The sequence below is a fragment of the Salvelinus namaycush genome, chromosome 27 (assembly GCF_016432855.1).
Source record: "Salvelinus namaycush isolate Seneca chromosome 27, SaNama_1.0, whole genome shotgun sequence".
NCBI classification, from domain to species: Eukaryota; Metazoa; Chordata; class Actinopteri; order Salmoniformes; family Salmonidae; genus Salvelinus; species Salvelinus namaycush.
Genome location: NC_052333.1, coordinates 38,150,354 through 38,177,197, shown reverse-complemented (window position 1 = coordinate 38,177,197; position 26,844 = coordinate 38,150,354). Strand labels below are relative to the sequence as shown.

The following is a 26,844-nucleotide window of genomic DNA, read 5'->3' as shown; positions in this document are numbered from 1 at the left end:
GAAACAAACACTATACACAAACTAACAAAATAACAAACTGACGACCGTGAAGCTATAATGACAAATAGTGCTGACACAAACACTACACATAGACAATTACCCACCAAAACCCAAATGCCTATGGCCGCCTCAAACATGGCTCCCAATCAGAGACAACAAACCACAGCTGTCTCCAATTGAGAACCAATCCAGGCAGCCACAGACACACAAACACCCAGACAAGACACCACCCCATCAAACCCACAAACCCCCAGACAAACCAAAAACACATACACCCCCATGCCACACCCCGACCCAACCAAAACAACAATGAAAACAAAGACAACTAAGGCCAGGGCGCGACAGTACCCCCCCCCCCCCCAAAGGTGCGGACTCCGACCGCACAACCTGACATTGAAGGGGAGGGTCCGGGGTGGGCCTTAATATGGCGGCGGCTCGGGTGCGGGACGTGGCCCCCACTCCACCATAGTCACTACCCGCTTTCGTAGCTTCCTCCAAATGTCCACCCTCCAAATTAACCCCACTGGATTAAGGGGCAGCACCGGACTAAGGGGCAGCACCGGACTAAGGGGCAGCACCGGACTAAGGGGCAGCACCGGACTAAGGGGCAGCACCGGACTGAGGGACGGCAGCACCGGACTGAGGGACGGCAGCTCCGGACTGAGGGACGGCAGCTCCGGACTGAGGGACGGCAGCTCCGGACTGAGGGACTGCAGCTCATGGCTGGCTGACAGATCTGGCTGCTCATGGCTGGCTGACGGATCTGGCTGCTCATGGCTGGCTGACGGATCTGGCTGCTCATGGCTGGCTGACGGATCTGGCTGCTCATGGCTGGCTGACGGATCTGGCTGCTCATGGCTGGCTGACGGATCTGGCTGCTCATGGCTCGCTGACGGCTCTGGCTGATCCTGTCTGGCGGAAGGCTCTGGCTGATCCTGTCTGGCGGAAGGCTCTGGCTGATCCTGTCTGGCGGAAGGCTCTGGCTGATCCTGTCTGGCGGAAGGCTTTGGCTGCTCCTGTCTGGCGGAAGGCTCTAGCGGCTCCTGTCTGGCGGAAGGCTCTAGCGGCTCCTGTCTGGCGGAAGGCTCTAGCGGCTCCTGTCTGGCGGACGGCTCTGTAGGCTCATGGCAGACGGGCGGCTTTGAAGGCTCAGTACCGACGGGCGGCTTTGAAGGCTCAATACAGACGGGCAGTTCATGCGGCGCTTGGCAGACGGACAGTTCAGACGGCGTTGGGCAGACTGACAGTTCAGGCGCCGTTGGGCAGACGGGCAGTTCAGGCGCCGCTGGGCAGACGGCAGACTCTGGCCGGCTGAGACGCACTGTAGGCCTGGTGCGTGGTACCGGAACTGGAGGTACCGGGCTAAAGACACGCACCTTCAGGCTAGTGCGGGGAGCAGGAACAGGGCACACTGGACTCTCAAAGCGTACTATAGGCCTGGTGCGTGGTACCGGCACTGGTGGTACCGGGCTGAGGGCACGCACATCAGGGCGAGTACGGGGAGAAGGAACAGTGCGTACAGGGCTCTGGAGACGCACAGGAGGCTTGGTGCGTGGTGCCGGGACTGGTGGTACTGGACTGGAGACACGCACCATAGGGCTAGTGCGTGGAGGAGGAACAGGGCTCTGGAGACGCACTGGAAGCCTGGTGCGTGGTGTAGGCACTGGCCTGGAGCGGGGAGGTGGCGCCGGAAATACCGGACCGTGCAGGCGTACTGGCTCCCTAGAGCACTGAGCCTGCCCAACCTTACCTGGTTGTATGCTCCCCGTCGCCCGACCAGTGCGGGGAGGTGGAATAACCCGCACCGGGCTATGTAGGCGAACCGGGGACACCATGCGTAAGGCTGGTGCCATGTAAGCCGGCCCGAGGAGACGCACTGGTGGCCAGATATGTAGAGCCGGCTTCATGACATCCGGCTCAACGCTCAATCTAGCCCGGCCGATACGTGGAGCTGGAATGTACCGAACCGGGCTATGCACACGTACAGGAGACACCATGCGCTCTACTGCGTAACACGGTGTCTGCCCGTACTCTCGCTCTCCACGGTAAGTACAGGGAGTGGGCGCAGGTCTCCTACCTGACTTCGCCACTCTCCCTTTAAGCCCCCCCCCAATAAATTTTTGGGGTTTACTCACAGGCTTCCTACCGCTTCGTCGTGCTGCCTCCATTCGCCGGTATCCCTCCTCGCACTGCGCCAGAGAATCCCAGGCGGGCTCCGGCACTCGCCCTGGGTCGATCGCCCACCTGTCGATCTCCTCCCACGTAGTGTAGCCCAGATCCTTCTCCTGCTTCCGAGCTAGCTCCTCGTAACGCCGCCTCTCTGCTTTCGCTGCCTCCAGCTCAGCTTTGGGGCGGCGATATTCTCCTGGTTGAGCCCAGGGTCCCTTTCCGTCCAATATTTCCTCCCATGTCCACGAGTCCTGGTTTCGCAGTTGCGCTCTCCCACGCCGCTTGGTCCTAGGTTGGTGGGTAATTCTGTCACGATCGTTTAAGGGTGAGAGAGAGGACCAAGGCGCAGCGTGTGCAAAATACATCTTCTTTTATTAGAAGAGAGAAAAACACGAAACGAACACTATACACAAACTCCAAAGCAAATCAGGGGGGGGGGGGGGGGGGGGGGGGGGGGGGGGGGTTGGTTTATTTGAGAAGGACAAATCAAGATGTTATGCTGGGAGGTAGATGTTCAGATGTTCAGTCTCCCCTCTCCTCAGCTTTTCTCCACCGAATAAAGGAACAGGATGCCCCACCCTAGCCTGGTATTGACCAATCAACTGGGCCAAGTATCCTGCACCCGACTCACAGTACAGACAAAATGAAAACGTGGCACTCGCATTAACATCTGCTAACCATGTGTATGTGACCAATAACATTTGATTTGCATATTTAATGGTCTTGTGAAGGGTAGCTGAATTCTGGCATAGAGTATGTTCTATGCCAGAATGGGCATCTGCCATCCTGTGGGTTTTCACTCTGGCCTCGGCCTAACACACCCGAAATCAATAATGAATGTTCACTAAGATCCTAAAGCTGAGTGGGGTGTGTTGGGTTGGGGTGCTGCAAGGTGGTGGACCCCTAGGGACAGGACGGGGCAACCCTACTATATTGTGTGCAAGTAAAAAGAGCTCTACAGTAATATTAGGCCTATGAGATTAATTATATGGAGGATTTGCTGTTTCTGTGTGTTAATGTATAATTGAGGTGTATGTGTTTTTTTATAATAATTTTTTTTATCTTGGGAACTAAAAAAATCAATGTGGGAACTAGGAAGGAACTTGTGTTGGGAGAGTGTTGAGTTATTGATTAGAGGGGGTCAGGTGTGCAGGCGGCTCAGGCTGGCTGGTCGGTCTGGCTGAAATTTGATATAGAGGATGTCTTAATAAAGAAAATCAAAAGTCTGTATTTTTTCAAGAGTTGTTCATTTGTTAGGCTATTAGTAAAGGTAACACAATATTTATTATTTCATTACCTTTGATCTAGGTCAGTCTTATTAACCACTTAAACATATTTAATGATGATCTCTTACTTAGCTTGATGACAGTGGGCATTTTTGATTACTTTTTGTTCTAAATAGAGACAGCATATAGGATTGTGTGAAAATGCAGGAAATACGTTTTAGATGCACAAAACATTCTCAGGGAGGACCACCAGACACCCCTCCAGGTTATGACCCCCCCACTTCTAAAACCAAAGTGGCACCCCTGGATTAGGGCCTAATTTATTTATTTCAACTGACTGACTTCCTTATATGAACTGTAACTCAGTAAAATATTATAAATTATATAATATGTTTGTTTAGTATAAATGTAATACAGCGAGCATATAACAAGCATATAACGAAATGTTACTACCGTTTTTCAAACTCGTTTCACGCGATTCGATTATACGAATTCCGGATGTGGGCCGAACAGCTGTTTCAGACACGATAACGTATTTCCACTTTCCTTTAGCTAGCAGCTAGCTAGCAGGCCAGCAACAACAACAATAACAACACGCCGGATATTCAGATTATATTCAAGGAATTGTAACTGATCTTTAATTAAAGGTGATCAAGTTAAAGTTAAGTCGCTGGAAGCTAAGGTGGGTAAATATATTTTATCGGCCTGATATTGCGAGCGACTGATCATCGTCATCTGCGTTACCAACAGTTAGGATAACCTAAGATAACTGTTGTTAGCTAGCCAGCGTTAGCGCTGAAACTTCTGCTGGTACCATAGGCTGGTTGCTAGCTAGCTATATGTGCTAACGCTCAGGTTACCTGATTGACAAGCCTACAGTACAGTAGTTAGTACTTAGTCAATGTCATAACTTTAAAAAAAAGGTACATCTGTGAAGTTCTCATTAGCCATAGTTAGTTACCTAAGTAAGTAACGTTAGGCGTTATCAGAGAGGTGATCATTTTTATACCTGTCACTTTCTGTTCTGACAAACCATAGATAGCCAACTAGCTTGGTATTTAGTCTGTGTAAGTCCATTTTACTTCACTTGCACAACAGGGTAAACTTGTCCAAACAATGTGGCTTTCATCTTTTTTTCCCAGGTTTCGATGTTGTGCCCTAGTATTAGCTAACGTTACATCTTGCAGCTGGAGATTGATCATATTTAGTAGTCCTCCGCATTGGAAGAGACCATTCTGTTGTTCCAGCCCAACATATCTGGGCTATGTGCAAGGCACCATAAGACTCCAAGAGGACACTAATTGATGGTTTAAAACATGGACCAGGGTGTTGCCGAAAGTCCTGCTATCATTGTCATCAAGGCACCCAACCAGAAGTATGATGACCAGACAATCAACTGCTTCCTGAACTGGACAGTGGAGAAACTAAAAACCCATATCTCACATGTGTATCCCAGTAAACCGGTGAGTAGGCTCTGGCTTACGTACAGTGAGATTGCTCTCCGTATTCATTTCCCTTGAGGTCTGTTCAGATCAATGATGTACAGTGCTTTCGGAAAGTATTCAGACCCCTTGACTTTTTCCCACATTTTGTTACGTTACAGCCTTATTCTAAAATTGATTAAATCGTTTTTTTCATCTCTGCAGCACTCATCAATCTACACATAATGACAATGCAAAAACATGTTCCTCCAGATGTGACACTTGGCATTCAGGCCAAAGAGTTCAATCTTGGTTTAATCAGACCAGAGAATCTTGTTTCTCATGGTTTGAGTCCTTTAGGTGCCTTTTGGCAAACTCCAGGCGGGCTGTTATGTGCCTTTTACTGAGGAGTGCCTTCCGCCTGGCCACTCTACCATAAAGGCCTGATTGGTGGAGTGCTGCAGAGATGGTGGTCCTTCTGGAAGGTTCTCCCATCTCCACAGAGGAACTCTGTCAGAGTGACATTCAGGTTCTTGGTCACCTCCCAGACCAAGGCCCTTCTCCCCCGATTGCTCAGTTTGGCCGGGCGGCCGGTCTTGGTGGTTCCAAACATCTTCCATTTAAGAATGATGGAGGCCACTGTGTTCTTGGGGACCTTCAATGCTGCAGACATTTTTTGGTACCCTTCCCCAGATCTGTGCATCAACACGATCCTGTCCGTAGAGCTCAGAGACAATTCTTTCGACCTCATGGCTTGGTTTTTGCTCTGACATGCACTGTCAACTGTGGGATCTTATATAGACAGGTGTGCGCCTTTTCCAAATCATGTCCAATCAATTGAATTTACCACAGGTGGACTCCAATCAGTTTGTAGAAACATCTCAAGGATGATCAATGGAAACAGGATGCACCTGAGCTCAATTTCGAGTCTCATAGCAATTGGTCTGAATACTTATGTAAATAAGGTATTTTATTTTTTTAATATACGTTTGCAAAAATTTCGAACCTGTTTTCGTTTTGTCATTGTGGGGTATTGTGTGTAGATTGATGAGGAAAAGTAATTTAATAAATTTTAGAACAAGGCTGTAACGTAACAAAATGTGGAAAAAGTCAAGTGGTATGAATACTTTCCGAATGCCCTGTCTATAAACCCTGGATTGCTGATGCTATGTATTGGCCAATGAGAGGCTTCGAAGCCACCGGTCGGCCATATTGACACTCCACAGAAGAAGCAGTCCTCATGTTTCAATGAAATGTTTCAAGGCCAAAATTACATGTATTTCAAAAATAAATTAATAATAATTGTAGTGGGGACAGTAACATTAGTACATTCTAAAAAATATATATTTTTATGTTTAGCTCACATAATAATTTAAAAGTATGCTTCAAAGTGTCTGTAACAAAATAAACGTGTCAGAAACTAATGTAGACAATAATTGCATTTTTATAGCTTCCAAAATATTTTTTTCGATGGTGGGGGAGTGCCAAGATGGAGGCACGGTGGCTTCATAACAGCTAGTGTATATATAAATCATTGATTCAGATGGGGTTTGGACATTCAGTTAGAAATATATTGCATTATAGATTGATTGGCTTTTGAAGTTTGGAGGTTACAGCCATCTGAGAATGTGTCCCCATCCCCGATATATTATATAGGCAGACTATAAGTAGCACAAATGTCAAAATGATACTGACGTCCCTGATGCAGAAGTAGGCTATATGTACGTTACATACCCTAGTAGTCCAAGACTAATTAGAATTGAAGCCTTTGTTTAAGTGAATGAGGGGTTTTCAATTAGTGGGTTTAATCCTCTTAGTAAGTGGGCGGATCGACCTAGCTTTTGTTGGAGAAAGAAAACAGAGGACCCGATCCTAGCTCAATGTTTTCTTTGATGTGAATGATTCACTTAGTACTATAGGAGGTTTATAAACAGTTATGTGTTTATTGACCTCATTTATTTGTCTGGAGAAGAAAAGAAACAAGACTGCAGTGTTCTGCAATCTAACTAGCTTCATTTAGTTTTAACTGAATTCACAATCACATTTTCTGCATCAACATCCTGTGTACCCCAGTAATTGCTTTTTGCTACACAGTGATGATTTCCTAACCTGGAAATACATCTGCTTATATGTAGGCCAACACTTTTGAATTTATGTCATGTCATATTACTGAAATACATAGCCTAATGTCAGTGATGTGAAAACCTATTGCCTGTGGGAATGAGACTTTATAACCCATCACCGCATCTGAAAGAATGTCAAAACACACCGTAGCAAACTACTCTACGGGAAAAAGAGAGGCGGGAAGAGGAGAAAGCAATGAATAAAAGGTTGTGCTAAGCATATATTTGAAAATATTCTTGGCTTGAAAGTGTGTAGATTTGACGTCAGGCTGGAATAAGGACCCTGCGATTTCTTTGTTCTCCCCTATAATCTGATTTAATTACGGTTCCTGCGCAGTAATCATTGTAAACACTGAGCACTTAACAGCACTCTTGTCTAGTAATCTCAGTCTGTTGTGTGTTCTCCAACTTCTCTGGTTAGTGTCATCGATCTCTACTGTTTACCATAATAGTATTAACCAGGTGACGGAGCCTTCTTAACAAAAACAGTCTGTTGAAAAGATACGATTTTGGTGTAGATTTCAGCTTTACTGTAGCACTGACATCACAAGAATGTCAATGTAAACTCAAAAATGTCTCGCTACCACTGATGCTGTCATTGCCCTAATACGTCTAGCCTAATCTTTGGTTTCCTAAATCCTGTCAATCCGATTAACTAAACTGTACAGGGCCTTCAGTATTCAAACCTGTTCTTTTTCCACATTTTGTGTTACAGCCTGAATTTAAAATGGATTACATTGAGATTTGTCACTGGCCTACACACAATACCCCATAATGTCAAAGTGGAATTATGTTGAGCAAAAATGTTACTAATGAAAAGCTGAAATGTCTTGAGTCAATAAGTATTCAACCCCTTTGTTATGGCAAATAAGTTCAGGAGTAAAAATGTGCTTAACAAGTCACATACATTGCCTTGCAAAAGTATTCATCCCCCTGGAGTTTTCCCTATTTTGTTGCATTACAACCTGTAATTTAATTTAATTTTGGATTTCATGTAATGGACATACAAAAAATAGTCCAAATTGGTGAAGTGAAAAAAATGACTTGTTTCAAAAAATAAATAAAAACGGAAAATTGGTGCATGCATATGTATTCACCCCATTTGCTATGAAGCCCCTAAATAAGATATGGTGCAACTACTAGCAATTACCTTCAGAAGTCACATAATTAGTTAATTAAAGTCCATCTGTGTGCAATCTAAGTGTCACATGATCTCAGTATATATACACACCTGTTCTGAAAGGCCCCAGAGTCTGCAACACCACTAAGCAAGCGGCACCATGAAGACCAAGGAGCTCTCCAAACAAGTCAGGGACAAAGTTGTGGAGAAGTACAGATCAGGGTTGGGTTATAAAAAAATATCCCAAACTTTGAACATGCCACGGAGCACCATTAAATCCGTTATTAAAAAATGGAAAGAATATGGCACCACAACAAACCTGCCTGGCACCACAACAAAACTCACAGACCAGGCAAGGAGGGAATTAATCAGAGAGGCAACAAAGAGACCAAAGATAACCCTGAAGGAGCTGCAAAGCTCCACAACGGAGATTGGAGTATCTGTCCATAGGACCACTTTAAGCTGTACACTCCACAGAGCTGAGCTTTACGGAAGAGTGACCATAAAAAAGCCATTGCTGAAAGAAAAAAATAAGCAAACACGTTTGGTGTTCGCCAAAAGGCATGTGGGAGACTCCTCAAACATATGGAAGAAAGTACTCTGGTCAGATGAGACTAAAATTGAGCTTTTTGGCCATAAAAAAAACGCTATGTCTTGGCGCAAACGCAACACATCTCATCACGCAGAGAACACCATCACCAAGGTGGAGCATGGTGGTGGCAGCATCATGGTGTGGGGATGTTTTTCATAGGAATGAACTGGGAATCTGGTCAGAATTGAAGGAATGATGTATGGTGCTAAATACAAGGAAATTCTTGAGGGAAACCTGTTTCAGTCTTCCAGAGATTTGAGACTGGGACGGAGGTTCACCTTCCAGCAGGACAATGACCCTAAGCATACTGCTAAAGCAACACTCGAGTGGTTTAAGGGGAAACATGTAAATGTCTTGGAATGGCCTAGTCAAAGCCCAGACCTCAATCCAATTGAGAATCTGTGGTATGACTTAAAGATTGCTGTACACCAGCGGAACTCATCCAACTTGAAGGAGCTGGAGCAGTTTTGCCTTGAAGAATGGGCAAAAATCCCAGTGGCTAGATGTGCCAAGCTTATAGAGATATACCCCAAGAGACTTGCAGCTGTAATGGCTGCAAAAGGTGGCTCTACAAAGTATTTACTTTTGGGGGGGGGATATTTATGCAAGCTCAAGTTTTCTGTTTGTTTCTCCCCAAAAATATTTTGCATCTTTAATGGTAGGCATGTTTTTTTATTTTTATTTTATTATTTCACCTTTATTTAACCAGGTAGGCTAGTTGAGAACAAGTTCTCATTTGCAACTGCGACCTGGCCAAGATAAAGCAAAGCAGTTCGACACATACAACAACACAGAGTTACACATGGAATAAACAAACATACAATCAATAATACAGTAGAAATATCTATATACAGCATGTGCAAATGAGGTAGAATAAGGGAGGTAAGGCAATAAATAGGCCATGGTGGCAAAGTAATTACAATATAGCAATTAAACACTGGAATGGTAGGATGTGCAGTAGATGAATGTGCAAGTTGAGATACTGGGGTGCAAAGGAGCAAGATAAATAAATACAGTATGGGGATGAGGTAGATTGGATGGGCTATTTACAGATGAGCTATGTACAGGTGCAGTGATCTATAAGCTGCTCTGACAGCTGGTGCTTAAAGCTAGTGAGGGAGGTAAGAGTCTCTAGCTTCAGAGATTTTTGCAGTTCGTTCCAGTTATTGGCAGCAGAGAACTGGAAGGAGAGGCGGCCAAAGGAAGAATTGGCTTTGGGGGTGACCAGTGAGATATACCTGCTGGAGCGCGTTGTACGGGTGGGTGCTGCTATGGTGACCAGTGAGCTGAGATAAGGCGGGGCTTTATCTAGCAGAGACCTTGAGCGCTGTTGCTAGCTAATTTGACCTGAGATATAAACATTGGGTTGTTATTTTACCTGAAAGGAAAAAGGTCCTCTTCTTCTTTGTAGAATTTTGACCCATTATGAGTCACACAAAATCATGTGTTCTCTACTCCGACATTTAATCCACATATTAAAGGGGAAACTTAGTTGGTTTCTAGTAGTCACTCCTCCTTCAGTCTTCTTCTTCTGTGGACTTTATATGGCGGTTGGCAACCAACTTTAAAGTGCATTACCACCACCAACTGGACTGGAGTGTGCACCTCAGTTCATCTTTCAATCACCCATGTGGGTATATGCTCCTAAAAACCAATGAGGAGATGGGAGAGGCGGGACTTGCAGTGCATCAAGTGTCAAAAATAGAACCAAGTTCTATTTTAGTGCCTGGCTATACAGCCGTGCAAGCTGTTTGGATGAAATTATTGAATAACATGTATGTGTACATTTATTTTGCAGTACACGGAACGTGAGCGGTGTGGTCAGCATGTAAGTCTCGCGTTGCCATCCTTCCAAGTCTCTTCCGTCACAGTCTGGGAGCTGAGTCTAAGCTATTCTGGTTATTTCAATCACTACTACTTATATGTTCTTATGAAATATAAGAAAGTGAAAGGGAATCTTCTCTGGACCCAAAGTGAAGGAAAGCGAAAGGAAAACCCCTGTTTTCAGGGGTTATCAAATCAATCAATCAAATATATTTTATAAAGCCCTTTTTACAACAGAAGTTGTCACGAGGTGCTTTACAGATGCCCAGCCTAAAACCCCAAAGAGCAAGCAATGTAGAGACCGAAGCACAGTGGCTAAGAAAAACTTGATACAAGACAGGAACCTAGGAAGAAACCTATAGAGGAACCAGGATCCGATGGGTGGCCAGTCCTCTTCTGGTTGCTCTTCTGACTAGAGATTTAAGAGTAGATGTGGCCATTAAGGCCAGTTCGTTTTTCGAGACTGTCATACATGACCAGCAGGGTCAGTCAATAAATCATCTGGTCTATCAAATCCAAGTTTATTTCTCACGTGCTCCGAATACAACAGGAGTAGACCTTACAGTGAAATGCTTACTATGTTCTCAACTGTCTGATTTGTATTGTAGAGCTTCAAAGACCAGAGGCTGGTGTATTCTGGGAAGCTCCTCTTGGATCACTTAATACTGAAAGATGTGCTCAGAAAGGTCTGTCTGCTACATTCATTTATCTTTCATCTTGACATAGGTATTCTGATCAGAGATTACAGCAAAGTATGCATTGATCCTAGATCTCATTCTTAAAGTCAAGCTGATTCCTCTGATGATTGTACTTTGTCAACGCAATAGTGTGGCTGTCCTTGCTAATGGCCACGGATGACTCTTACAGAAGGATGAGTATCACATGGTCCACCTGGTGTGTGCATCTCGCACACCTCCCGGGTCCCCCAAGCTCCACAGCAGCCACAGCAACAAGGCCCCTGGAGTCCCCTCTACTGGCTTCACGGTGAGTTACCCTTATGCATGCAACACCTATCCTACTGCTCGGTTCATTGCCACTCATTTCATCATCCCAGCACACCTAGGACTAGCTGTAGTCTGTTTGTGCTATCATGCCAACTCCTTGTCACTCATTGTCATGCCAAAAATGGCTTGACAATGAGCTATGGAGTTGGCAAGAGCACAAACAGATCTGGGACCAGGCTAACCTAGGCCTACTCTCTGTTGTAATCCACGCGGCTCCTGAGGAATGAAAAGTCTGTTAGGTGGAGTTAGAGAAGTAAAATAATCAACTTCTTGATTGGTTTTGTCAGACGGGTCAGAGCCCCAGTCTCTCCTCCCATAGCCAAGATGGCCAATCAACCTCCACTGGAGAGAGCTCTGACGGGCTGAGACATCGCACAGGCCCCGCCCCTAACCATGCAGCACACCCTGCCTTAATGCAAACGTAAGCCCTTATACACCAACCTCTCAATTATAACACTGTTAGTTCTGGCCACATGTTATGATTGTCCAAGAGGTGTATTACTGTTGAGAGCTCTCACTTCCTAATAGATTTGTGTTTGTATGTGTTAATTGTTCTACAGGTAATGCCGAACTGTTTACCCTGTAGCTGTGTACTTCTATTGCAGCTACATGTGGAACCAGTTCTCTCCACAGCAAGGCCCTACCAACAACATGCCAGCCTACCCTGGCATACAGTACAATCCCATGACGCTGCTGTGGTGGCAGCAGGTGTACGCCCGGCGTTACTACATGCACTAGTAAGTCTGCTGTCTCACAACAACTGTTGGACAATATGCTCAATTACCCTTTCTGAGATATGCAATCATTGAGATTCAATCACAATTACCTGACTTTCAGTATGAATTAATTGACGCGTGAAAAAAGTCAAGACCGGGCTGATGGAAACAGGAAATGTCACTACAATTTCCTAATTGTCGACAGAAAATGTGTTTTTTCAGCATGGCGGGATCTTTTTGTGTCTTTAAAATAATTATGTGAGAAATGGCGATGGAAATATACGTAGTGTGTCTTTTTTCCCCACCTGCGATGTGGGATATTGTTTTGTATGAGTGCCTATGTGCGCTACGTACTTCACGATCGTTATATCTTTGTTGTTTTGGAAGTTTCACTATCATTAAAATGTGGAACTCTACTCACGCTGCGCCTTGGTCCAACTATTCATACGACGGTCGTGACAACGTCTTGGGAAACCATGCAGTTTATTAGGCTACCGAGCGATGGAAACCCATTTTTTATTCGGTACATGGGAATTCAACCGCAAAATAAATGTTTATTCGCACTGTCGTCATGCACAACCTTTTATCTGCAACAAGTCCATTTGATGGAAACATCTCTGGTGGGAAAATGTGCATTTGTTTTTATGCGGATTTTTGAATATTCACATGAAATCTGTCGCTGATTAGTTTCTCTTTTAATTAATTTCTCTCTCTTTTCTTTGTCTCTCTCGCCCTTCAGTCAGATGTTGGCTGCCTCATCTCACCACTTTAGGCCTGACCTGCTCTCGACCCAGCCAGGTCAATCAGATCCTCTGAACCCACCTCCCCTGGAGGAGCGCCGTGGCGAGCCTGACATCCAGATGAACGCCCAGGGAGGGGAGGCGCATCTGAACGAAGAAGAGCTGAACCGTGATTGGCTGGACTGGGTGTACACGGTGTCACGCATCGCCATCTTGCTCAGCATAATCTACTTCTACTCCTCCTTTAGCCACTTTGTCATGGTGATGGGCGCCATGTTGTTGCTATATCTGTGAGTATTCCCCTGCACCCTCTCAACTTAATACTATGTGTCCTTGCTAACAGTCACATACTAGACTGGACCCAGATCTGTATGTGCTGTCTTGCCAATATCCATAGCATTAGCTATACAGCTCTGGGATCAGGCTAGACTGTAAATTGAAAATGAGATTGTTCTGAATCCTTTATATTAACCCTATACCTTTCTATCTGGGTCTTCTTGGGTCTTTGACCCAACAAATGTGTTGTGAACAGTCACCTATTATGGATCACAGGTTTTGTCAATGGCTCTGTGTTTATGTTAGGCACCAAGCAGGGTGGTTCCCTTTTAACCCGGAGAATGAATTTCAGAACCATGGATATGAGCCCCAAGAGGATGAGATGGAGGCGGACCTTCATCATGACCTCCAAGAGATGGTAGGTCATCTTTAACCTCTGACCATAAACTAAAGGTTAAAGTGCTTCTGAATGTCAGGACAGATAACTCCTTGAATTATACAGTAATTTAATTTGTAATAGCAGTGATGAATTATTTATGTAATGCGTGTCTGGTAACATAATATGGTATTGCTGTGGTGAATGATTACAATTGCATTGATACGTGTAGCAAATATGTCTTTGATGGAAAGAGTTTGTTGGAAATCTTAGAGGAATACATTTGTCCAGTATTCCAGTTTATCTGTGTGATGACTAATTTACGTGTTGCCATGTTTGGCCTACACAGGAGCGGATGATGGATGAAGGCTTGGGGGACGATGATGGGGACAGTGGAGAGGAAGGACTGGAGGATCCCAATGGTATTCCCCATGCTGGCTTTCTCTCTACGACTTGGTCTTTTATTGTCACATTCTTCATGTCTCTCATACCTGAGGGGCCACCCAATGCTGCCAACTGAGCCAATGAGCCATGGGAGAATGGCACTACTGACTGGACTGAATACACTATCTTAGTATGCCCAGCGAGTTCACCCTTGTCTACACAATCATTGTACATCTACCGGATCACAGGGCACTACAGAAGAACTGAGTGGTCACTCAGCCACACAAACAGAAAGGCTTTGAACTGGTTTTGAAGTGAACAACAATAAGCTTTGGGGAAAAAGGACATCCCTGTGTAATATTATGTTTAATACCATGATAATTAAACCTATTTTTGAGTGAAATAATAAATAAAGTATGTAAACTGTAAATCTGTGTAATATTGTATTTAATATAAACTTGTAGGACTGGCTTGAATCAAGCAATCAGTTTTAAAGAACCCCACCCTGAATCCTATTTGTTGTGTTATATTTGAGGGTAATATGAATTTCAGTTCAGATGGAACCTCGCGTTCGTTTGTTCGAATCATGAATGAAAACACAGACATTTTTTAAAATAAATTATTTGATCCGGTATAAAAAAAGAACCTGATTAAAAGGTGGAAAAATCTTACCAATCACATCATTCATATGGTGAATGTGGTATCCCACACGCCACATGTGTGGTACGTGTTACCTTTGAATAGTGATTCAGAACCACGTGATACGCGACCCTTTCAACCAAGAAATGAATATTAGCTAATGTTTTTAATACGCTTTAATAAAATGACTGGGCAGCAAAACGTTTTAGAAGAATGCTGATCCTGGGTTTCCATGGTTACTAGTTAAATTGCGGTGAGTCCTTTGAACTTGAGTGGCCAGAAAATGCTATTTAGCAAACTAACGTTAGCTCATTTTCTTTAACTTTGACAAAGAAAATAACAATTGAAAATACTGAAACGAGTTTCCTACCACTTATGTCATCTTTTGAGGCATTCTCGGACTCGAAGTCTGAAAACATGGCTATAAAGACTCGCCGGTCAGTCGACCAGGCCCAATTTTGCCCTGAAAGTGACGATGGGGAATTGTTCAACTCAACCAAAGGCATCCCAAATGATGGAAAGGGTAAACGCGTTGCATTTGCCCTTCATGTCAACAAACGACAAGCACGAAAATGTGTTTCTCTCTGCGTTTTGCAAACCAAAGATGGCGTTTCTGACGGGTCTGACTCTGCTTTTATTCGAGATAAAGTAGGCATAACTGTGCGATATTTTATGAACATTGGAATCACAGTCATTATTGGTAAGTTTCAATAGTTGCCTCATATATTAATGAACGTAATAGTTAACGTTATTCATCAGCCTATGACTGAGCATTCATTTTTTGATGACAAACCTGTGTGCGTCTTTTTGACAGCTGTCTTGGCTGGACTTCTACATTGGTAAGTTCACTATCCAGGTACTGTATGTTGTTATAACCTACCAATGCTGGCCAGATGTAGAAATGTGGATGTAATTAGTCTAAAGGATTAGGCCTATACTTCATTCAGTCTGACAGACAGACACTCCCCCTTGCTGATGTGATGTCTAAAACTTTGTTTAGGGCTCATCTAACAAACCTCTTTGAAAATGACACACACTTTTCACACCTATCTTCAATTGAAAAAGAAATGGCTTTCCGCACTGAAATGGTAAGAGGAATGTTGAGATGGGCCAATTGTAAAATATCCCTCCTGTCCCTCACTGCTTCACACATCTGCCATCCCAAGGGGGCTTTAGATTTGACATCCTGTGTTATTGAAGAAATGGACACATTGTTACAAAAATAGGCTCATCTGCAATTTCAGCATCCAGTTCACTCACATGTTGGTTTTATTTTGCAGGGTCTGTATCATTCCTATTTCAAGATCTTCATCAATGCGCCATCCTTTTTGCATGGGCTCCACCTGATCATGAACGACAGGTTCTCTGAGTATCCCCTTGTTATCAATGCTCTGAAGAGGTTCAATCTGTACCCAGAGGTACTATAGGAGCTGGAACTATGTCATTATTTTGCAAGCAAGATTTTTGCATTTTATAAATATGCAAGTGCAGACATTTATTTATTTCACCAAACAAAAGCAAAAGAGAAACAATGGCGATCATTTAATTGGGCAGTGCAGTGGATCTCAAAAACATTGTATTGTTCTTCTGTTTCTTCGTTACAGAGTGTTTATTCCAGTGATCTGTTGATAGGTTTTTCTTGGCAGCCTGTTCAGGATTTACACTGTCACCATGGACTTCTTTGGAATCCCCACCAAGGCATGTTGGAATGTCAACAGAGCAGATGGACTGAATCCAGTAGAGAGCTGTGAAGGTACAACTACTCCTAGAAAATAACTGCGTTAGGCTTGGGCGATACACCGGTATATGGTATAAACGGTATATTTTGAAATACCGACGTATGATTTTGGGGTTGGGGGCTACCCCACCTAACTTTAAGGAATCTAGGATGTGTCAAATAAATTATATCCAGCTCAGGGCTCCAGCTTTGCATTTGGTTTGCTAACTTGCTAGCTAATTGGCTAGATGTTAATACCTAGCTTCTTGGTTACAGCAGAGACATTCTAGCCTGAGTGCCTTGCTGAGTACAGTCTCTTTAGCTAACATTCCACTCCTTGCCACTCCTTGCCAGTTGAAAAGAGACTGGCATTTCTGCCATCGTCAAATATGAACATTACATCATTAATGAGCTCGAGGAGAACAGAGGAGTTGATCCTGATTCGATAACCCTCACAGCTATCTTCTAATCACAAAGATAATCAAAATATTGAAACTGTTGGTTGTTTTTTGTTTGTCCAGAGGAAACCAGTCTGTCAAAAGTTGCTAGCTCACCTCTAAATTCTCAAACTAAATACATACTAAGTACATACTAACTAACAATTCTAACCACAAAACCTCTTTGCTAAGCCTCAAAATACAACAACTTGCCTAGCTAACAGCTAAATGTTTGTTTTTGACTTTGTAATAATTCTAATTCATGTTGTCATGGAAAATATTTCCAACAACCAATGAGCAACTGCACCATCAATCCAGCTGCATATTGAACGTTGAGATTGCCTCTTTGGCAATGATATGGAGTAGCAAGGAGAAGTACTGCACGACTCCGACTCTGACTCCTGTGGCTGAAGTCGAAAAGTAGTCAACTTTTGCACGACTCCGTCTCCTGTGGTTGGAGTCGACTCTTGCTCGACTCCGGGGAAAAAAACACGCTGAAACGGATGTGCACAGATACACATCACCTCACTACTGCTGAGTCCTACTAGGAAGGCTATATTTGCGTTCTAGAGGACTGACATGAGCATGATGCTGCCCATTTGGTCATCAATTTAGCCTATAAAAGGCCTATTTTGTTTGAACATCGTTGATGTGTAGGAACTAGAATATTTCAGTGATATTTCTGCTGTGTGCAGTCTTGACGGATCACACGACATGGGATGATGCAACTCATTACGCTGATAAACCTATTATTTTCCATGTTTATAGTCCTATTCGGACGGGTATTACTAGAGACGTTGGTTTTATAATTATTAACCAAGCATGTGCGTTATTCCAGAGGGAGATTCACACAAGATACATTTCCCCCCCTGTAATTCAAAAATGTTTCAAATATAATTTACTCATATGAAGGAAGCCTGGAGGTTTTTATTGTAGGTGTGAAGATATTTGAACATCATAGGGTAGGGACACTGATAACTCATGCTTGGCTGCCAAATGTATAGATGTTCCCATAATATTTAAATTGATGAAATGTGATCATAATCATTATTTTAACGATCCACGGTAGACATCCTTCCTAATAACAACATCCTGCTGATTTGAGCTGCTGAACCATATTTGCACTTTATGGATGAGAAAGTGAACTTGCCATTTCCCAAAGTTTCGCGGGGATGCCCAGTTTTGGGATCTATTCCGTAGGACAGTGCTCTCCAACCCTGTAGAGCTACCTTCCTGTAGGTTCACTCCAATCCTAATCTAGTGCATCTGATTCAATAATTAGCTAGTTTATAAACGGAATCTGGTTAGTTACAACTGGGGTTGGAGCGAAAAACTACAGGACGGTAGCTTGGAGAGCCCTGGCCTAGGACATCAACAGCCAGCCAGGGTTATTAAATAAACTATAGGCACAATACTTTTTATTGCACCTAATTAAACTGATGCATTTGGAGATTTTCAATTCACTGGCACTATGAAGAATAGCTTAGCCATAGTCATTGATAGCCTAATATATACTTTAATATACTTTTGGTGAATCTACGAGGCATTGCTATACAAGACATAGGCTATATTATGGTAATCTGTATCTCGCTATGTGCATGGTCCAGACAGTCTGTCTGCGACCAAGGTAAAGTTGATTTATATTCAAACATTCAACAGACATTCGCCAAAAACCATTTTAAAATTGTAAAAATCAATAAATAATTAATTGATTGCCACAGAAACATAAAAATGATTTATTCTATAAATGTCTAGCATACTTTTACAACCTTTGTTTTGACGAAAAATTCCAGTTTTGACTCGATAGAAATACATCAACTCTATCAAATGCCATTTAAAACTGTATAAATCAATAACTAATTCACTGTTCGTCACAGAAACATCAAACTAGGTATAATTTGTTCTGTAAATGTCTAGCATACTTTTACAGCCTTTATTTTGAGGAAAGATTCCAGTTTTGATTTGATAGAAATAAAAATTTGATAGACTACATGCCCTCTATCAAATCAAAACTGGAATTTTTCCTCAAAACAAAGGTTGTAAAAGTATGCTAGACATTTATAGAATAAATCATACCTAGTTTGTTTCTGTGACAAACAGTGAATTAGTTATTGATTTATACCGCTATATCAAATACAATTTTATTTGTCACATACACATGGTTAGCAGATGTTAATGCGAGTGTAGCAAAATGCTTGTGCTTCTAGTTCCGACAATGCAGTAATAACCAACAAGTAATCTAACCTAACAATTCCACAACTACTACCTTATACACACAAGTGTAAAGGGATAAAGAATATGTACATAAAGATATATGAATGAGTGATGGTACAGAACGGCATAGGCAAGATGCAGTAGATGGTATAGAGTACAGTATATACATATGAGATGAGTAATGTAGGGTATATAAACATAAAGTGGCATAGTTTAAAGTGGCTAGTGATACATGTATTACATAAAGATGGCAAGATGCAGTAGATGATATAGAGTACAGTATATACATATACATATGAGATGAGTAATATAGGGTATGTAAACATTATACACTGCTCAAAAAAATAAAGGGAACACTTAAACAACACAATGTAACTCCAAGTCAATCACACTTCTGTGAAATCAAACTGTCCACTTAGGAAGCAACACTGATTGACAATAAATTTCACATGCTGTTGTGCAAATGGAATAGACAAAAGGTGGAAATTATAGGCAATTAGCAAGACACCCCCAATAAAGGAGTGGTTCTGCAGGTGGTGACCACAGACCACTTCTCAGTTCCTATGCTTCCTGGCTGATGTTTTGGTCACTTTTGAATGCTGGCGGTGCTTTCACTCTAGTGGTAGCATGAGACAGAGTCTACAACCCACACAAGTGGCCCAGGTAGTGCAGCTCATCCAGGATGGCACATCAATGCGAGCTGTGGCAAGAAGGTTTGCTGTGTCTGTCAGCGTAGTGTCCAGAGCATGGAGGCGCTACCAGGAGACAGGCCAGTACATCAGGAGACGTGGAGGAGGCCGTAGGAGGGCAACAACCCAGCAGCAGGACCGCTACCTCCACCTTTGTGCAAGGAGGAGCACTGCCAGAGCCCTGCAAAATGACCTCCACCAATTCAGTTTGTCCGTGATGTGTACACCGAGGAACTTAAAACTTTCCACCTTCTCCACTACTGTCCCGTCGATGTGGATAGGGGGGTGCTCCCTCTGCTGTTTCCTGAAGTCCACAATCATCTCCTTTGTTTTGTTGACGTTGAGTGTGAGGTTATTTTCCTGACACCACACTCCGAGGGCCCTCACCTCCTCCCTGTAGGCCGTCTCGTCGTTGTTGGTAATCAAGCCTACCACTGTAGTGTCGTCCGCAAACTTGATGATTGAGTTGGAGGCGTGCATGGCCACGCAGTCGTGGGTGAACAGGGAGTACAGGAGAGGGCTCAGAACGCACCCTTGTGGGGCCCCAGTGTTGAGGATCAGCGGGGTGGAGATGTTGTTACCTACCCTCACCACCTGGGGGCGGCCCGTCAGGAAGTCCAGGACCTAGTTGCACAGGGCGGGGTCGAGACCCAGGGTCTCGAGCTTGATGACGAGTTTGGAGGGTACTATGGTGTTAAATTCTGAGCTGTAGTCGATGAACAGCATTCTCACATAGGTATTCCTCTTGTCCAGATGGGTTAGGTAAGTGTGCAGTGTGGTTGCGATTGCGTCGTCTGTGGACCTATCGGGTCAGTAAGCAAATTGGAGTGGGTCTAGGGTGTCAGGTAGGGTGGAGGTGATATGGTCCTTAACTAGTCTCTCAAAGCACTTCATGATGACGGAAGTGAGTGCTACGGTGCGGTAGTCGTTTAGCTCAGTTACCTTAGCTTTCTTGGGAACAGGAACAATGGTGGCCCTCTTGAAGCATGTGGGAACAGCAGACTGGGATAGGGATTGATTGAATATGTCCTTAAACACACCAGCCAGCTGGTCTGCGCATGCTCTGAGGACGCGGCTGGGGGGGGGTTCTTTCCAGTGGCAGTCGTCTTGGAGGGGTCGTCACTGTCCTGTGTCTCTTCAACCATGGAGAGGTGAGAGTTTTGCAGTTTGGAGCTGTGTACTCATAGTGCAATCCATATTAAAGTTTCCTCACTGTACAATTAATGTTTTGTTTGAGATGATTGTCATTTGATTGTTTCATACAGTGTATGGAAACTTAGATCATCATGTCGGTTGGCTAGTGGTGAATGCTATCTTAACTCATGCTATGTATTCCAGAGCACTCGGGTCATGTGGACTCCACCGCTGAGGGAGAGCTTCTCCTATCCCTTTGTCCTGCAGATGCTGCTGTTAACACGCATTCTCAGGTATATTCAGTTCACATGCCTTTGATCTAAACCATTTATCATCATCTTGGGTTTCGCCACTCTTTTCAAAGTCCTATCTGTGTTTTATAACTGAGATAAATGTATATATATTAGTGTACAAAACATTAGGAACACCTTCCTAATATTGAGCTGCACCCTTTTTTGCCCTCAGAACAGCCTCAATTCATCGGGGCATGGACTCTACATGGTGTCGGAAGCGTTCCACAGGGATGCTGGACCATGTTGACTCCAATCCACAGTTATGTCAAGTTGGCTGGATGTCCTTTGGGTGGTGGACCATTCTTGATAAAACACAGGAAACTGTTGGGTGTGAAAAACCCAGCATGGTTGCAGTTCTTGACACACTCAAACCGATGTGCCTGGCACCTACTACCATACCCTGTTCAAAGGCACTTAAATATTTTGTCTTGCCCATTCACCCTCTGAATGGCACACATACACAATCTATGTCTAGATTCTCAAAGCTTAAAAATCCTTCTTTAACCGGTCTCCTCCCCTTCATCTACACTGATTTGAAGTGGATTTAACAAGTGACATCAATAAGGGATCATAGCTTTCACCTGAGTTCACCTGGTCAGTCATGTCATGGAAAGAGCCGTTGTTCCTAATGTTTTGTACACCCAGTGTATGTCACTGAAAATGTATAAATGCAAATAATACTGTTGTCTTTGTACGATTTTGTAGGCGTTCCAACCTTGAAAGAAGATCCCTAGTAGCTCTTGGTGCTTGCAATGTTTTGTTCCTTCTTCCTTGGCCATTTGCCCAGTTTGTTTTGCCAACTCAGGTAAATAAATACACACACTGAGGTAAAAATGCATGCCTGGAAAATAGCCTGGTAACATTCCTGTGGATGTACCAGTCATCTTAAAAGACTTTGTTTATGTACTGAAGCTCCTTAGCTGTACAATAACCGTGACAATGAATTGAAATGCCTATGTTGTCTGCCTCTTCAGATTGCATGCCTGTTTGCCTGTTATTTTATGGGCTATCTCTCCACTTCCAAGATGAAATCACTACTTGTTGTGCATCTGGTAAGTATTACTACTGAATTGATATTTAGACATAATCGTCACAGGTTTAAGGCTTAGAAACATACTAGTATCTGCTATGGTTGTGACATTGGTGATAGAACAGTTCCAACATGAACAATGTTCATCAATTATGCTATGATGATGGATCACTGTATTTTGATTTGCTGAACAAAAGTTATTTATTTCTCCTTTCAGGCTTCATTTGCCATCTGCTTTGTCATGCTGTTTTGGAATTTGGAACTTTTGACATCTTTCTACATTTCTTCCCTGGTTGCTGGTTGGATGAGTTGACTGGGAAATAGATTGAAATGCCTGAATACACAAGTGTCATTCTGTCACTCCTCATTCCTGTATAGTGGTGTTTTCCAGGCCATCATCGCACTGAGAGACGATATCACAAGAGTCTGCAAACTTGGAATCGTCACAATTGTATGAAATCCTATTTGAATCATTTTTGTGTATAATGTTAGTTATTTAGTTACATGCTGGGGTTAATTGGTGAAACTACGTTCCTCAATTTGCCATTTTTCCATGACTTTAAGAGAAATATATTGAATTCCCATGGTATTATACCATCCCAAGGGTCTCCACTCTATACCCCCAAACGTAACATGCAATTACACAGCATTATTTAGTGGTACAGTGCAACATATAACAGGTTTTGAGTGTTAACTTTTTCCTCTCTAAATCCTCAGTTTGTCCAAGGTATTGCCTGGTTTACCTCCACTGTGCTTCTCAAATTCTTCATGTCGTTCATCCTCGGAGCGTCCAATGATGTAAGTTCTTAGATGAAAGTCTGTTCAGCATGATCTTAACGTGGGCTATGAGTGACCCATGAAGTCAAATGTTCTTTGTTCCCCACAATGTATTCCTCCTTCCTTTCTCTCACTGATGGAGTCTACTCATTTAATGTCAATTCCTGTTTCAAATGTTTCCATATGAAGGTGTGAATGTCTGTATGACTTTAACCTCACCGTGTGTTTCTCTATATTTCCCACAGGCTCACATTGGCAACTTGATCAGATCCAAGTTGACCAACTACAAGGATTTCCACACGTTGATGTACACCTGTGCTGCAGAGTTCGACTTTATGGAGCTGGAGGTAGGTTTACTTTTGACACTACTATTTGGTTGTTGATTTTTTATGTCTAAGTGCTTTTCTTATACTGTAATCTGTTTCCAGACTTTGTTGGGATACGTTAAGACATTGATACTCCCGGTAAACGTAGTTATTGTAGCCATCATTTCTGGAAAGGTGAGACACATTATTCTCGATTTTGACATTGCAGCTCATTTAAGTCAATTTGAGTGTATATTGTAGTATTTTAAATAATTCCTTTGAAGGCAATTAAAGAAGTCTGGAGATCTTAGGCGCGAAAGAGTTGACTCTAAAGAAGACGTCGATATTGACACTGAGCAGTAAGCATTTTCCCAATCCAACAAGTAGCATTAAGTATTATATTCACTGGACACTAGCGCCACCTACAGACCTCTGATAGCTTCCTCATGCAAACATTTTCTATCATATTTTAGGATGGCAGTTTGCTAATGGGGAGGTAAGCCAACTTAGCTACTTATTTTCACTTTCAAACCAACATCACAGCCCATATTAGCATCATTACAGCGCTCATAACTTCCACTGTGCTTCCCTGCCCGTGTGTGTGTGCCTGTGTCAGATGGTGTACCATAGTCTGCAGCTGGTGGCCTTTGCCGTGCTGGCGATCTTGGTCATGGGAATCAAACTCTTCCTGGCCCCGCTGATGTGCCTCATGGCCTCCCTGATCTGCTCTAGACAGGTGAGACGTCTGTAGACAGACACTGACAGAGACAAACAGACAGACATGGAGAGACAATAGAAATCACATGGTTCACTTTCCATTTTCCTTAATTTACCTCCATCATACCAGCTATAGAAGCCATGCTGATCTAGCGTAAAGAGCGGACAGATGGCTAGTGCAATGAAACAAATGAATCTCTTATTAGTACTCCACCATAGTCAGCATTAGGGTTAATAACTTTTTAATAAATGAAAAACATCCCCCAAATCAAATGTCCTTGTGAATGGATTTATAATAAACACTGCCTGATAAATGATCTACGTTGGGTCTTCATTGATCTGCCGGTATATATGTTCTCCAATGCTCCGCAGTTGTTTGGCTGGATAGGGGAATACTTCAAGCGCCACATCACTGTGTTTCGCATCCTGTCCATCCAAGGTGTGGCCAACTTCCAGAGCCAGTGAGGAATCGTAGGAGACTTCAGCAACCTGCCTCAGGAGCAACTCCTGGAGTGGATCAATGCCAACACCATGCCCGGTGAGTCATGTCACGTTACGACTTATTCCTAGTGTGTGCTCTTCAGGGGCATGAGATTAGTGCGCATACAGTAGTAGGCTGAGCTAGTTCAGTTGCTGCTAAGCTCTGTAGATGCATTACTATCTAGGATAAATCTGAATTAGTGTAATTATTGTAATGCAAAAAATGTATTGAGGGATACAAGGAATGGGCTGCAAAAAGGGAAATTAAATTGTATGTGTGTGTTCCAAGATGCTGTGTTTGCTGGCTCCATGCCAACCATGGCGAGTGTGAAACTGTCCACTGGTAGAGCCATTGTGAATCATCCCCACTACGAGGACACTTGGCAAAGATAAGACTGCTACAATTCCCCTATGGGTTATACTTTGCAACAATATCTGATGAGGCACCACCCATTGTGTTTGTCAGTAAGTTACGTCTAACATATTCCCACAGGGAAAGAACCAAGTTGGTGTACACCATGTACAGCCGTAAACCAGCCAAGGAGGTGAAGAGGAATCTGATGCAGCTGCAGGCAGACTACTTCATCCTGGAGGACTCCTGGTGTAACTGGTAAACATGGTGGTATTATAAAGCATACCATAGCAAAACATTTTGCAATAGAAAATTAAAACAAGTTTCTTATTGGCCACTTTCCTTCCCCGTTTTAGTCTGTTTTCTTCCTTTTGGTACCTAATGAACAAAGCCCTGTAGTACTATGTTCTCTCAATCTCTGATTCCCATCTAAATGTGCTATACTTGACAGGCCAGGCTGCAGCATGCCTGAGATCTGGGACGTGAAGGATCAGGAGAACAGAGGAAAGTTGCCGCTATGTACCCTCCTGTCCATCGACTCCCGACCTCACTTCACCACAATGTTCCAGAATAAAGTCTACAAGGTGCTGAAAATCCCCAAAGCTGCCAAATATGACTTTTAATATAGGGACATCATTTTGATTAAACATGTTCAATTTCAATAGCCTGTCTTTTTTTTTTTTATCTCTACAGGACAACGCCTTTAAAAAGCTCTGCGTATTGTGCACTGTGTACTTTCACATGCTGATGGTGTGCTTTGCGCCTGGGTTAAATATGGAGAGAGAAATAAGACATTTTACACACTTTTTATTGCTTTCCATCAGCAAAGTAAAAAAAATGATGTTATGGTATTCAACAACATGACAGGAGGATTTTCTGTGCTTGACTGACAGCAGTAGTGAGGTCAGTGTAATATATGGTCCTAAAGTGGTCTTTTGTAGCTCAGTTGGTAGAGCATGGTGCTTGTAACGCCAGGGTAATGGGTTGAATTCCCTGGACCACCCATACGTAAAATGTATGCCCGCATGACTAAGTTGCTTTGGGTAAAAGCGTCTGCTAAATGGCATATTATCCTAAAGAACACCAGGTACAGATCATATGATACACATCGTATCCATTGCACTGCAATACCATTTGTGTTCTACATTGAATTGTGGTACCTACTTCGCACATATAGGATCACCAAGACAATATTTGTAATGACTTGAAATAGCCAACATTTTATCTGAATTCTGTACAAACTAAAATTATTTAAAAAAAAAAATTTGGGGGAGAAATGTACCAGGCCTCTGTCATTTTCACCAGTGATATTAAAGTTGCAATAATTCAGTAATATTGCATAAAACAAAAATCAATTTGATTACAGTACATTACAGTTCTTCCTATTTGTGAACAAACACTACATTTGTGACATAGAAACATACAGTACATATCTTGACAGAAAATGAGTACAATGGAGTACTAATGAGTTAATATTTGTAACTTATTAATCAGTTCAGTTTGGCGGTTTGGTTGAAGAGGATATGATTTTCACAAAAACATTCAGATCACTACTGCTGTGTGTGTGTGTGTGTGTACTACCTGAAAAGTTTGATTACAGTATGACTAAAAGACACAAAGAGCATTCACAAGGCACATAAGCTATTGTCTGTATAAATCAGCTACACACTAATATATTCAATAGAGCAGACACACAAAGTGGATGGGGTTTGACAAACTCCCCCTAGACAGCTCAATAGAACCATCACTCCACACATTGCATTGTACTCACTCGTCTATTATTGCTAAATCAGGAGCATGTGTGCTAAGCAAATTAGAAATATATAATTGCAATACATTTTACGGCTCATTTTTGGAAATGTCTGTAGTACTGAGCTTACTTTTTAAATGTGACAAGTATTAAAACATATGCAGCATAAGTTGTACAATACAGTTTTACTGCACAGAATAACGTTCATTGTTATTAGAAGATAACTGAGCGGCACAGTAATTTAGATTTTTTTCCCCCGTTTATCAAAAAGAATTGTCCCAACAATAGACAAATAGGCTATGCTATTGAAATACGGTATGAGTAGTGAGACAAATGCGA

General features: G+C 42.9%; 1 protein-coding gene and 1 pseudogene across 2 annotated transcripts; both read left to right on the top strand.

The window, feature by feature from the left end:
- Positions 1-3,923: 3,923 nt before the first annotated feature.
- LOC120022737 (homocysteine-responsive endoplasmic reticulum-resident ubiquitin-like domain member 2 protein) lies at positions 3,924-14,395 on the top strand. 2 transcript variants are annotated; one of them, XM_038966727.1, is made up of 9 exons: positions 3,924-4,077; positions 4,538-4,858; positions 11,084-11,161; positions 11,343-11,459; positions 11,767-11,900; positions 12,085-12,216; positions 12,935-13,225; positions 13,564-13,629; positions 13,937-14,054. In XM_038966727.1, the coding sequence occupies exons 2-9, from the start codon at positions 4,712-4,714 to the stop codon at positions 13,944-13,946; spliced, it is 975 nt and encodes a 324-aa protein (XP_038822655.1). In that variant the 5' UTR covers positions 3,924-4,077; positions 4,538-4,711; the 3' UTR covers positions 13,947-14,054. The 2 variants fall into 2 exon arrangements, with proteins under 2 accessions (XP_038822655.1, XP_038822654.1); XM_038966726.1 differs by having other exon boundaries at positions 3,926-4,077; positions 13,518-13,629; positions 13,937-14,395.
- Positions 14,396-15,027: 632 nt separating this feature from the next.
- LOC120022409 lies at positions 15,028-25,378 on the top strand (annotated as a pseudogene).
- Positions 25,379-26,844: the final 1,466 nt, after the last annotated feature.